Source organism: Aquarana catesbeiana, linkage group LG12 (genome assembly GCF_042186555.1).
Source record: "Aquarana catesbeiana isolate 2022-GZ linkage group LG12, ASM4218655v1, whole genome shotgun sequence".
Classification (NCBI taxonomy): Eukaryota; Metazoa; Chordata; class Amphibia; order Anura; family Ranidae; genus Aquarana; species Aquarana catesbeiana.
Genome location: NC_133335.1, coordinates 230,875,804 through 230,890,156, shown reverse-complemented (window position 1 = coordinate 230,890,156; position 14,353 = coordinate 230,875,804). Strand labels below are relative to the sequence as shown.

The 14,353-nt window shown below is 46.3% G+C and overlaps 1 protein-coding gene across 4 annotated transcripts in view; it reads right to left on the bottom strand.

Annotated features, from left to right (window-relative positions):
• SDK2 (sidekick cell adhesion molecule 2) overlaps positions 1–14,353 on the bottom strand; it is an 818,277-nt gene that overhangs the window by 186,118 nt on the left and 617,806 nt on the right. For all 4 annotated transcript variants that reach the window (XM_073606891.1, XM_073606893.1, XM_073606892.1 and 1 more), the window contains exons 8-10: positions 13,459–13,542; positions 10,712–10,906; positions 9,147–9,263 (exon numbers count right to left, since the gene is read on the bottom strand). In XM_073606891.1, the coding sequence (XP_073462992.1) occupies positions 9,147–9,263; positions 10,712–10,906; positions 13,459–13,542 (396 nt within the window). The remainder of the gene's footprint in view (positions 1–9,146; positions 9,264–10,711; positions 10,907–13,458; positions 13,543–14,353) is intronic.

The window sequence follows — 14,353 nt, the reverse complement described above, 5'->3', positions numbered from 1 at the left end:
GCTCCCTCCATAAATTTTCTAAAGGATTAAAGTCTGGAGACTGGCTAGACCACTCCATGATCTTAATGTGCTTCTTCTTGAACCACTCCTTTGTTGCCTTGGCGGTATGTTTTGGGTCATTGTCATGCTGGAAGACCCATCCACGACCCATCTTCAGTGTTCTGGCTGAGGGAAGAAGGTTCTCATCCAAGATTTTACAATACATGGCCTCATCCATTGGCCCCTGAATGTGGCAAACCAGGTCTGTACCTCTAGCAGAGAAACCGCGCCAAAGCATAATGTTTCCATCTCCGTGCTTGACTGTAGGCATGATGTTCTTAGGGTCATAGTCTGAAATTTTTTTCCTCCAAACACGGCGAGTCAAGTTAATGTCAAATTTTGGTCTCATCTGACCACAGCACAATTCTTTTCTTAATCATTTAGATGTTCATTGGCAAACTTCAGAAGGACCTGTACATGTACCTTCTTGAGGAGGGGGGCCTCGGCGGCGCTGCAGGATTTCACTCCATGGCAGCGTATTGTGTTACCGATGGTTTGTTTGGTGACTGTGGTCCCAACTGCCTTGAGATCATTCACAAGCTCCTCCCATGTAGTTCTGGGTTGATCCCTCACTTTTCTCATGATCATCCTTAACCCATGAGGCAAAATCTTACATAGAGCTCCAGACCGAGGGCGATTGATGGTTATTTTGTATTTCTTCCATTTGCGAATAATTGCTCCAACAGTTGTCTCCTTCTCACCAAGCTTCTTGCTGATGGTCTTGTAGCCCATTCCAGCCTTGTGCAGGTCTACAATCTTGTCCCTGACGTCCTTTGACAGCTCTTTGGTCTTGCCCATGATAGATTTGAATAGAAGAAAGAGATTCTGTGGACAGGTGTCTTTTATACACATAACGAGTGGTCGTTAGGAGCACCTTCTTACATTGACAGGACCAGAGGCATAACCAGACAGGGCCCCGGTGCAAGAAAACCATGAAGGGGCCCCCTAACCCCCCCCCCCTTCCCACTAAGCCCTGGGCTTCCAGTTCTGGGAAGGTGTCCATGGACATCTTCCCAGATCCCTGCCTCCCGCGTGCCACCTTGGGTGCACATCCAGCACGCTCTGTGACACGGCTGATCACCGATCGCGTTAAAGAGCTAACCACAGCGGCCCTTTACCATGTGATCAGCTGATCACATTAATCAGACTTGCCAGTTATCGGCAGTCCTTTCTAACCACACTGTCTGTGTGAGGAAAGGAGAGCCATTAGTCAGCAAGACTGTCAGTACATTGTTTACACTGATAATCAGGGCACTGATTATCGGTGCAGCCCCATCCATCCTGCCTATCAGCGCCCATCAGTGCTGCCTATCAGTGCCCATTAGTGCAGTTAATCAGTGCTCATCAGTGCCACCTATCAGTGTTTATCAGGGCTCATCAATGCCACTTATCAGTGTCCATCAGTGCCTCCTATCAGTGCTCATCAATGCCGCCTATCAGTGCTCATCAATGCCATCAATTAATGGCCATCAGTGAGGTCTATCAGTGCCACATATCAGTGCTCATCAATGCCACCTATCAGTGCCCATCAGTGCCACTTATCAGTGCCCATCAATGCCCCCTATCAGTACCCATCAGCAGGACTCTGAGCTGACAGCATCTCTCTCATATGGCTCAGAGCCTGTACCGACAGGACAGGAGAGAGCCGATCTGCTCCTCCTCCTCCCGCCCCTCTCCTCCTGTGTGCACTGCGAAAAGCGTTAAGCTAAGCAGCTGAATGATCAAACTCAGCTGCTTGGATTCACAGTTCCCACAGTGCACACAGGAGGAGAGGGGCGGGAGGAGAAGGAGAAGATCGGCTCTCTCCTGTCCTGTCTGTGTGAGGTAGGAGGGAGTGGGAAATGTCATTGCAGGCTCTGAGCTGTACGAGAGATACGCTCTCAGCTCAGAGCCCTGCAGCAAGTAACCCCACTGGGGCCCCCCTCAGGGATGTCTAACTCTTAGGAGCAGCAGGTTGCTTGGTGTGCCGTGATGTCAAGGTGTGTTGAAGAGAGGGGCCTGGGAGCAGCAGAGGGAAGCTGGATCGGAGGGGCAACGGGGCGATAACATATAGAGGAAGCGATTCCTGACTCCTGCAGCCGTTGAATGCCTGCGGGAGGGAATGGAGGAGAAGCGGGCATTCAGCGGCTGCAGGAGGCGGGGATCGATTACGCTATATGCCGCCCCTCCTATTCAGCTGTACAGGGGGGCCTCATAGGCCCCCTTGGAGCGTGGGGCTGTATCGCAAGTGAGACCCTTGCAACCCCTGTAGCTACGCCCCCGGACAGGTCTAATCTGTGTACCACATGAGCACATACTGTAGCCAGTCTGTGGAAGCCAGAATTAATGGTTGGTTGGTAGGGGATCAAATACTTATTTTACTCAATGAACTGCATCTTAATTTATAACATTTGTATCGTGTTTTTTTCTGGGTTTTTGGTTGATATTCTGTCACTATCATTTAAAATAAACCTATGATAAAAAATAAAGAACCTTTATTTCTTTGTAAGGGGGCAAACTTACAAAATCTGCAGGGGATCAAATCATTATTTTCCCCCACTGTACACACAGATATAGATACACACACACACGCATACACATATATACAGTACATTATCATACATAAACATACATATACACACACACATAGAGTATATATAAAATGCACACACATATACACATACATGCACACACAGTCCTTTATACTGTTCATACAACAAGCCCCGCGCTCCTCCATAATCCCGCATTTGTCAGCCAGCTCTCTCTATATAAAGTGGTTGGTGCCAGTTTTTGGCGACGATGGGGCGCAGCTGCTGTTTGGGTGGCTGGGCTGTGCGGAGATGAGGCGCTCGGCGTATGATTTATATACAGTCTCACAACGGCGGCCCTCGCCTTATCATTCTCACGCAGGAGGAAGATGAGAGGCTTGCAGCGTGAAAAACACACACGCTGACTACGCCTGAGAAGATCTGCATGGCTCTGTACGGCTAGCGGAGATGGATGCGCCGCGTGTAAGCGCATCCCGATAAGGGAGGCAGGGATGGTTTGAAGGGATGCTGTCGGTTTTTCTTTAAAGGGGACCTGTCAGGATACAATATAACAATTGAGATCTCTCCGTGACAAGATTTTATTAGCGCTAATGCTTACATTTTTCAGGACAAGCTTTCGGGGTACAATGCCTTCTTCTTGGTCCGATCAGTACTGCTTGGGCCGAGAAGAAGTGGATACCCCCGAAAATGTAACTGTCAGTGCAAATAAAATAGTATCACTTTTTTTTTGCACCTGCATGAATAAATAGCCTACAATCACCGGAAACATAAAAGAGTCAGTGCTTTAGTCCCAGTGGCGGTGCATCCATAAGGGCGCACGGGCGCCGCTCCCTCTCTTCTGCAACCCCCTTTATGATCAATGGATAGATTCATGCATTGCATGAATCTATCTATGGCCGCCGCTGCCACCCCCTATTCTGGCGCCCGGCCTCTTTTCGGGCGGCGGGCGCCTGAATTACAGCGGTGGGGGGTGTTTTTGATGCACCTGATTAGAGCCATAGGCTCTAGTAGGCGTAAAAAAAAAGTGACCTGCGAGCGCCATGCTTGGCGCTCGCAGGTCACTCAGTGGTGTTAGAAAAGCGAATGAATATTCCCTTTCCTAACACTAAACCGCCTCTCTGCCAATCAGGTGCTCGGGTCTGTTACCTGTCACCCAATTGGCTGAAAGGACAGGCCCCGCTATTGGACGTCTATCAGGAGGAGAGGATGGGAGATAATCCTCTTGTATTTTATTGTATTATAACTGTATTGTCTCCCTTTTATATTGTAAAGTGCTGCGTAAACTGTTGGCGCTATATAAATCCTGTATAATAATAATAATAATAATAATAATAAGGATGGCAGGAGACACAGGAAGGACCCCGCTCGTCGCTGTCACCCGCTGCCCCACCAAGACAAGGTAAGTGCTGGACAGACGCATTTGGCAGCATTTGATGGGCACAGTGGTAGCATTTTATGGGCACACTGGCAGCGTTTGATGGGCACACTGGCAGCGTTTGATGGGCACACTGGCAGCGTTTGATGGGCACACTGGCAGCGTTTGGGCACAGTGGCAGCGTTTGATGGGCACACTGGCATTTGATGGGCACACTGGCTGCAATTGATGGGCACAGTGGCTGCAATTGATGGGCACAGTGGCTGCAATTGATGGGCACAGTGGCTGCAATTGATGGGCACAGTGGCTGCATTTGATGGGCACACTGGCAGCGTTTGATGGGCACACTGGCAGCGTTTGATGGGCACACTGGCAGCTTTTGATGGGCACACTGGCAGCTTTTGATGGGCACACTGGCAGCATTTGATGGGCACACTGGCAGCGTTTGATGGGCACACTGGCAGCGTTTGATGGGCACACTGGCAGCATTTGATGGGCACACTGGCAGCATTTGATGGGCACACTGGCAGCGTTTGGCACAGTGGCTGCGTTTGATGGGCACAGTGGCTGCAATTGATGATTTTTTTTCAAAAAATTTTTGCGCCCCCCCCTAAAAATTTTGAGCACCAGCCGCCACTGCTTTAGTCTCAAATAAGATCTTAAAGCTCAGTTTTTATCAATGCGGTCTGCTCCTCGGGAGATGAAGAACATGTAGTACTTTGTCCCATCTTCCTAGGTGCCCCTTCTCTCTTCATAGCCACCCCACAATGCAGCTAGCAAGGAGACGGATGCATTGACAGAGAGCAGTTTTCTTCATCTCCAAGAAGAGCTCCTCAGGAGGAATGCAGGGAAAGGGGTCCTTGTCAGCTAATAGGATCCAGGCAAGTGCATGAAAATGGAGAAAAGTTCCCGTCTGTCAAAGCATTCAGCACCTTGCTAGCTGCGTTGTTGGCAGGTCATGGAGGCTGGCCAGTGCTCTGCGCCCCGAGACCACCCTTTTTTTAAGCCTTTTAGAGCCTCTAGCTCTAATCACATGCTTCAAAAAAACCCCAAAACCCCCCCCCCCTTTGAATCCATGCGCCCGGCTCCTTGCATGTAGATTAGGGGGCCGGATGCATGGGTAGAGGGGGCGGGGCCCATGCGCCCCCTAATGGACAGGTGGCCACGGACGTCCTCCCGAGAACAGGCCGCGCTCCGGCGTGAACTGTCACTGGACACAGCAGATAACTGATCGCTATGTCGGCCCACTGCCAGTACCATGTGATCACTGTGACCAATCACAGCAGATTACATGACAGTTGTAAACAATGGATGGCTCCCCTTCTTGCCATTAATTGTATACAATTGTGTTGCTAGCTGTAATTGGTCACAGCGATCACATGATGCAGACAGGGCCAATCACAGCAGCCCATTTGTACCATGTGATTAGCTGTGGCCAATCACCGCTAATCACAACAATAGAAAGTGTCTACACACTGTCATTCAGTAAAAAAAATATTTGCTTATAGCAGTGAAATCCACTGCTATAAGCAAGCATAGTATGTAAAAAAAAAAAAAAAAAAAAAAGAAGAAAATCCTGATCAACTCCTCAGAGTGAGACAGTGTTACTATGGTAACACCATATTGCTCTGGTCACAGTATGCAAACAAATTGTAAAAAAAAAATAAAAAATAAAAAAATAAAATAAAATAAAAAAATATATAAAGTAATAAAAAAAAAATTGATTTATTTTATTTTTTTTAACATTTTGTTACCAGTCAGTGTCCCCGATCACCCCCGCCACACTAGTTAGATGATGAGACTGTGCTGCACTGGTGACAGTATGTAAATTTATTTTTAAAAAAATTTGAATAACTTTTTCTTCTTAATTTTCCAAAAAAACCCCAAACAGCTTAAAAAAAAACCTCACAATGCCTCTTACTAAATAATACCTCAGGACTATCTACTTTTCAAAAAGGTCATTTGGGGGATATTTGTACTGTCCTGGTGTTTTCGAGCCTCGAGAAATGAGATTGGCCATCGGTGTTAATTTTAGTCTTAGGACTAGAATGGCATTTAAGTTTTAATCCCATTTTAGTCTTCTGCAATTGTTTTAGTTTTAGTCGTATTCAGTCGACTAAATCTCCAGTACATTTTAGTCGACTAAAACCTCCAGTACATTTCAGTAATTGCAATTTAGTTTTAGTCCTAGTCTTTTGACTAAAATGGCTTTTAGTTTTAGTCGTATTTTAGTCATCTCAATTGTTTTAGTCGTATTTTAGTCGACTAAAATAGTATTCCTTTAGTCGACTAAAATGTTTTTGTCGACTAAATTAACACTGATTGGCCGTCAGTACATTAGAATTGATCGATTTTTTAAAAGATATACAGCCGTGGCCGAAATTGTTGACACCCCAGAAACAGTCCCAAGGTTGCAAGTCCATCTCCAGAGATCTAGATTTGCCTTTGTCCACAGTGCGCAACATTATCAAGAAGTTTGCAACCCATGGCACTGTAGCTAATCTCTCTCTGGGCGTGGACGGAAGAGAAAAATTGATGAAAGGTTGCAACGCAGGATAGTCCGGATGGTGGATAAGCAGGACCAAACAAGTTCCAAAGAAATTTAAGATGTCCTGCAGGCTCAGGAAGCATCAGTGTCAGCGCGAACTATCCGTCGACATTTAACCCCTTCCCGCCGAGCGTACGCAAATGTGCGTACTCGGCTTTCCGGGGTTATCCCGGGATGATGCCCGCAGCTGCAGGCATCATCCCGGTACCGTTGTTTAGAGCCGGCGATCGGCTATGCGAGTATAACAACCGATGCGGCTAAAATCCGCTCGGCTGTTATACCGGAGCAGCGGGAGGGGACGTTCCCCCCCCTCCCACCGCCTCCCGCCTCTCTTACCAGGCCCCACCGGTTGATCGGGAGGCCTGGTGACCAATCGGCTGCCTCCGGTGGCTGGGGGCGGGCTGGAACTAAGCCGTGGGCGGCTTCGTTCCAGCCTCCTAATTGTAAACGCGGAAGCGACGTCATGACATCACTTCCCGTTTATTCGGCTGCCAGTGGCGCCGGTTTTAAAAAAATACACTGTATTCAGAATTGTTGTTTTCGGCGATCTGAATACTTTGAAGTGCAAAAGGGGGATCGGGGGTCTTTTAGAGTAAAGAGATAAAGAGTACCTGTCACCACCTATTACTGTCACAACGGATGTTTACATTCCTTGTGACAGCAATAAAAGTCATCAAAATTTTTTTTTTTTTAAACACACTTTATAAATATATAATTAAATAAAATAAATAAGAAAAAAAAATTTAAAGCGCCCCCGTCCCCGCGAGCTCTTGCAGCAAAGAAAACTTATACGGAAGTCGCGCCCGCATATGTAATCGATGTTCAAACCACACATGTGAGGTATCGCCGCGATCGTCAGAGCGAGAGCAATAATTCTAGCACCAGACCTCCTCTGTAACTCTAACCTGCTAACCGTAAAAAAAAAATTTAAAGCGTCGCCTATGGAAATTCTTAGGTACCGCCGTAGTTTGTCGCCATTCCACGAGTGCGTGCAATTATAAAGCGTGACATGTTTGGTATCTATTTACTCGGCGTAACATCATCTTTTACATTATATGAAAAAATTGGGGTAACTTTACTGTTTGGATTTTTTAAAATTCATAAAAGTGTCCCTTTTCCCAAAAATTTGCGTTTAAAACACCGCTGCACAAATACCGTGTGATATAAAATATTGCAACAATCTCCATTTTATTCTCTAGATTCTCTGCTAAAATATATATATATATAATGTTTGGGGGTTCTAAGTAATTTTCTAGCAAAAAATACAGATTTTAACTTGTAAACACCAAATTTCAAAAATAGGCTTAGTCATGAAAGGGTTAAATGAAATGAAACGCTATGGCAGGAGGACCCAGGAGGACCCCACTGCTGACACAGAGACATAAAAAAGCAAGACTACAGTTTGCCAAAATGTACTTGAGTAAGCCAAAATCCTTCTGGGAAAACGTCTTGTGGACAGATGAGACCAAGACAGAGCTTTTTTGGTAAAGCACATCATTCTACGGTTTACCGAAAACGGAATGAGGCCTACAAAGAGAAGAACACAGGACCTACAGTGAAATATGTTGGAGGTTCAATGATGTTTTGGGGTTGTTTCGCTGCCTCTGGCACTGAGTGCCTTGGATGTTTACATTGACAGATCCCCCGTCCTGGCTCTCTGTGGAGCGATCGTTGGTGGCCGGCGGACATCGTGGTCGCTGGCCACGTGCATCGGCTCCCCCCCTCCCGCCGCGCGCCTCCTAAAGCTCTTAAAAAGGGCAGACGTACAGCTTACGTGATTTGAGGGAATGAGCCGACCTGCTGCGGTATAATGACGGCGGCTGGTTGGTAGGTGGTTAAATACCACCAAAAGAAAGCTCTATTTGTGTAAAAATAAATGATAAAAATGTTATATGTGTACAGTGTTGCATGACTGAGTAATTGTCATTCAAAGTGCGACAGCGCTGAAAGCTGAAAATTGGCCTGGGCAAGAAGGGGGTGAAAGTGCCCGGTATTGAAGGGGTTAAAGTGGAGTTCCACCCACTTTTGCAACTCTACAGCATCCCTCACTAAACTGTGCACTGTAAACAAATTGGATATTTTTTTATATTTTTTTTCTCAGCACCTACTGTATATCTGCTGCATTCATTTTTCACTTCCTCCTCCCTGGCCGCGGCCCATCACATCATTTCCTGTTTGCAATGCCTTCTGGGAAGGGGCGGCAACTTCCTCTGAAACTGCCGTTGCTATGGAAACCTGACCTGAAACCTATTACACTGCTTGTGCTACACTGAGCATGTGCGAGATCTGCAAGGATGAGATCCAGGAAGAAATACAGTCTGGCTTCAGATGCCCACACTTAAGATGGCCACGGCCTGCTGTAAGTTTATAAAATAACAAACTACTGCTATAAACTCACAAAACAGACCTTAGTTTACAGACTAACTTTACTAGAATACATTAAGCTTGTGTATTATAGGGGTATTTTTTATTTAAAAAGTATAATTTCGTCCGGAACACCACTTTAAGGGTCAGTCCACCCAAAAGTCAAATGTCAGATTTAGATGGAGTCGGGGGGGGGGGGGGTGTGCCATCTGCCAGCTGGGCCTGAGGAAGGGCGTTAAGCAGGCAATATGTGCCATCACAGTTTCACAGGCTACCCATCTGAACCTCTTACCTTTCTGCCAAGTGATAGCGGGTCGCGGGGCCCCTGAGGTTTCACACTGCAGTACCAGAGCTGTGCCGTCTATCACCGTGCTGTCTAAGGGTCCCTTGGTGATGTTAGGAGCAATGCCTGCAATAAAGACACATAAATATGCTCAGTTTTCAAAAAAGATCTTAAAGCAGAAGTTTAATCAGTTTATATTTTTGCCTGACTCATTTCATCCCTCCACATTAAACATTCCTGGTTTCTTTACATACCATCATGTAGGGGCAAGCAGACTCCATTAAACTTCACAGCACCCTGACCTGAGCGGCATATGAAAGAACACATTCCCTTGATCCCTTTAGACATGCATGGTCCTCTCTGCTGACCACTAGGTGCTGCAGATTTTTAGCTGCGCTATCTGCTAATCAATGGAGTGTGATCAAGAAACGAATCAGCAGATTGCACAGCTAAAGTCTGAGGCACATTGCAATCTTAGTGTGCCGCTCAGGCCCTGTTAAAGCGGGGTGCTTATAGATCAGAGATATGCAATTAGCGGACCTCCAGCTGTTGCAAAACTACAAGTCCCATCATGGCCTCTGCCTCTGGGTGTCATGCTTGTGGCTGTCAAGAGTCTTGCTATGCCTCATGGGACTTGTAGTTCTGCAACAGCTGGAGGTCCGCTAATTGCATATCCCTGGTATAGATCCTTGAGCATTCGCCCCTGAGGGTGCTGGCGCGGGAGGGAGGTTGTCTCAGCTCCTGCTACGACTTGTACAAGAGAATAGGATCCCTGTAGCCTCACATCCGAGTAGTCCCTAGAATCAGTGTGAAAGTGGCAACCTCATCTGGGACTCCCAGCCAGGCCACGCCCCCCCCATGCATTTCACTCTGCCCCTCAGAGCTTAGTCATGGGGAGCGAAACGTGTTGGAGGCAGTGCCTGGCTGGAGTCCAGGCTGAGGTTGCCACTTTCACGCTGATTCTAGGGACTACTCGGATGTGTGGCTACAGGGATCCTATCCTTCTGTAAATTCGCAGACACCCAGTGGTCAGCGGGGAGAAGCATGCACGTCTAAAGGGATCCGGGAGATGTGTTCTTTCATATAACACTCAAGGGAGGGGCTGTTAAAGTTTACAGGAGCCTACTGGCCCCTAACCACCAAACTCAGAGCAAAGACCATCAATACTGACAGAGGGATGATGTCTAGGTCTCAAAAGATTTGGTTGAAAATTTTTAACTGCAAGGTTTTTTTTTGGGGGGGGGATTGGGGTAAAAAGGGAAGATATATTCCATTTATTTTTTTTAGACTCACATAGCAAAGAATCGTCAAATGAAAAAGAGGAGGCTCATATCATTCTCTCTTGAGGTTCTGCCCCCCCCAGGCAGAGGCCTAGTTGGTCTCTAAAAGACTGGAGTAATACCACCCCACACCAGGCCAATTGTGCCATTTCTCCCTCAAGTTAGTCTAATGGCTGACCATGTGACCATAAAAAGATTAGGCATGGTAGTTGCACAAGGCGAGTTATGTTGACTACACAGTTATACGCCCCCCCCGGCCTCCCTACAATCCCAAGCTTTTACATGAGTACTTACTGGTGACGGCCAGGTAAGTGGAGCTCTGGACCTCCCCCGCACTGTTGCGAGCGAAGCACTGGAACATTCCGGCGTCCTCAGGCATCAGCCCGCTGATCCGAAGACTTCCCCCGCTTACTATGCGAAACCTGGTGTCCCGGCGGACATCAATGAGAGCGGCGTCCTTGTACCAGGAGATCGAGGGCTGAGGTACACCTAAAAACAGTCATAGCAAAAGAAAACTCATTGAAAATGGTTCAAAAGGTCAGCTCCACCCTACAAGGACTATTCAGTCTTGGGTAAGGTGGGGCAGAACTTCACTCTCTGTTGGGAGTCAAAACAACAGTGCTTAGATTTTTACACGCACTATGCAGACATGGTCCACTGTTGTCACCATCAAAAGTCCCTCTTCTGGTAATATCTCCCCTCACCTCCCTACGTGACTTTGTATTTAGCAGCCAGAGGGGAACGACAGCTCTCAGTCAGCTGATGCCACATCCAAGATGGCGGCACCCAGCAACAGTTTCGGCCCTTTGGGATGTCTACACAAGGGAGGTCAATAAACAAGCAAACAAATACAATGAATTCCAATATTATCTTATGGGAAGATTGTTGTTGAAGTGAATTGCCTGGAGACATGTTCTCTTCAAGATAAAATTGCGGGCAACACAGCAAAGATCTCCCAAATGAGCTACTCTGCCTTCCGACAGCAGCCAATCAAGGATATCCCAATAATCTGCTGCCACAACCAATACAGACAGTTCTTATTTCAGGCACTCCTGACCGTGACATCCTGGGCAAGCACACAGTACTTAGAATTCTCATGAAGGAGACGTATACGAGTCAGGAAGAATTAAGAAGGAAAGAAAAGCCAGAGGACACTAAAAATCCACACAGTATCTAACAAGTAGCGTCTCCTGGGTACTTAACATAACACGGCATATTAAATCATCTCTCCAATCCCTTCCGTACTACAGTCATTTATTTTTCCTAATGCTTGAGGGGCTGCGGTGCCCTTTTCTAGTAGTAATTATACGTACACCACCAGCCTAATTGTGCTACTCCTGATTATTACTGACAATGAACATATATTACCAGCAGAAGAGTTTCAGCAGAGAATAAAAAATGCAAAAAGCACGGGGGCCTCATGAATAGTATCTTAAAGGGTAAGTCCGCCTAAAGTTGACATTTAAGCTATAGGCGGAATCCGGTGGGTTGAGTAACTAAGCGGATTCTTATATACTATATGGTAAAAAGTTGGTGGACACCTGACCAGCACAACTACCTATATGGCCAAATGATGGAGCTCAGGTGTCTCCAGTGAAGGATCCTGGTAATACTCCATCATACAAAGACATTGTAGACCATGGTGCTTTTCCATCCTTGTGTTAAGAGTTTGTTGAAGAACCTTTTCTGTTCCACCATGACTGTGCCTCTGTGTACAAAGCCATAAAGACATGGTTTGCCATAAAGACATGGCAGACCATGCCATAAAGACAACCCCATAAAGACATGGTTTGTTCATGGTTTGCCATAAGGACATGGTTTGTCCAACTTGGGGTGGAGGAACTCAAGTGTCCTGCACAGAGCCCTGACCTCAACCCTACTTTTGAAAGACCTTTGGATGAGGTCTTCTCATCCAACATCAGTACCTGCCCTTAACTCTACGGAACACCTTGGGGATCTCATCCCTAAGGTGTGCAGTAGGTTTGAGGTCATGGAGGAACTTGAGTGTCCTGCACAGAGCCCTGAATTCAACCGTACTGAACACCTTTGGGTTGAATTAAAACACTGATTGTGAACCACATCTTCTCATTCAACATCAGTCCTGTCATTGCTGGTTCATAATTAAAAAAAACTCTACCAATAATGGTAAAAGGGTCACCCCACTTCAAACAGATACACTGTATGGCCCAAAGAATTTGGACATTCCTCCAAATGACTGAGTCTAAGTGTCTCCAAGTGAAGGGTATTGTTACTACTCCATCATACAAAGATATTGTAGACAATTGTGCTCTTCCAATCTTGTGGTAACAGTTTGGTGAAGACCCTTTTCTGTTCCAGCATGACGGTGCCCCTGTGTACAAAGCCAGCTCCATAAAAGACATGATATGACTAGTTTGGTGTGAAGGAAATTAGGTGTTCATCAAGCCCTGACCTCAACCCTACTGAACACCTTTGGGATGAGTTGTAATGCCAATTGTGAGCCAAGTCTTTTTTTTTGGTGCCCGATGTGAGGCCGGATGTGTGAGCCAGGTCTTCTCATTTAACATTAGTCCTATCCATGCAGGCTCATGGCTAAAAAACTACTATTATTGTAACTCTGCATGTAAAGCACACATCGAAAAATCCAAGTAAGTATCCCACTCCAAACATTATACAACCACTACATATGTGGACACCACTCCAGTGATCAGGTGTCTCCAGTGAAGGGAAGTAAGTACTACATCATACACAGACATTGTAGACAATCGTTCTCTTCTGTCCTGGTAGCAATTTGTTGACAACTCACACAAAACAAACGGTAGCAAAATGCAAAGACAAGAGAAGATACATTGATCACACCAATGCACCACACTGTAAAAGTTTTGCATGCTGCATTTTGGGGGGCGTTGACTTATGCTGTGCCCTCAAATGAAACAAGAAACCTTAATGCAATGCGCATCAACGCATGTCAAAGTGCAGCAACGCATGTCGTAAGCCCAGCCGGAAGCAAAAAGTAATTCATTTAAGGACAACAGTTTGCTATTGGTGTATCTGGTGCTCACCTTTAGCTAGGCATGGAATGTCCACGACTTTCTCCATCTCCGCTGTCAAGTGCCTGTCGGGCTCTTTCACAAACTGTGGTGGCTCTGAAACACAAGAAGGAATTAGCAGAATTAAACAACCTGATTTATCCAAGCTGTACAAAGTGAAATTCCATGCAGTAACCCAACGGCAACTGGATGGGAAAAGTCACCAGTCTACAGCAGAGGTCTCACAACTTTCTAAGCAAACGGCCAGTTTAGGGGGGCAGTGACCAGTGGGAGCAGAAAATGCCCCAGCATCAGTGGGCATAACAATGGCCCATCATTGGTTTGAATGGAAGGAACAGCGCTCCATTCTTGGTATAAATGGGAAGAATAGTGCCCCATTGATGGTGTTGGTGGGAGTAGTAGTTCTCCATCATTGGTGTCAGCTGGTGGAATAGTGCCCCAAGGGCCAAATAAAGGCAAGACAAAGGTCACCTCTGCCCTCCGGGCCACAGTTTGGAGACCACTGGTCTACAGTAATCAAAGTATTTTTGCGTGCCAGTTCTGGATAACATCTCTCCCCATTAGCCTCTATCTAAAGGGTTGGTCCCCAAAAAATGTATATTTTAGTTAAGGTGGTGCCTACTAAGCTGTGTCAGCATCTGGCCTTATATAGGTCTTGGATAGTAAAACAACAGGATCAGCCGACCATAATCCCCAATTCTCTTCCCATCCACCTGGAGTTTGGGTTGTTCTTGTCCACTTTTGTGTGTCCCAGCTTCTTCCTGTTACATTCTCCATACTATAAAATAAATAAAGTTCAGCAGGGGTTTCATATAAATGATACTTCCTATGTGCTAATATTCTGTTTTTATCTATTGATTACCCAACGAATGAAGTGCGCATTGGACCACAAGATAACAAAGTGAAA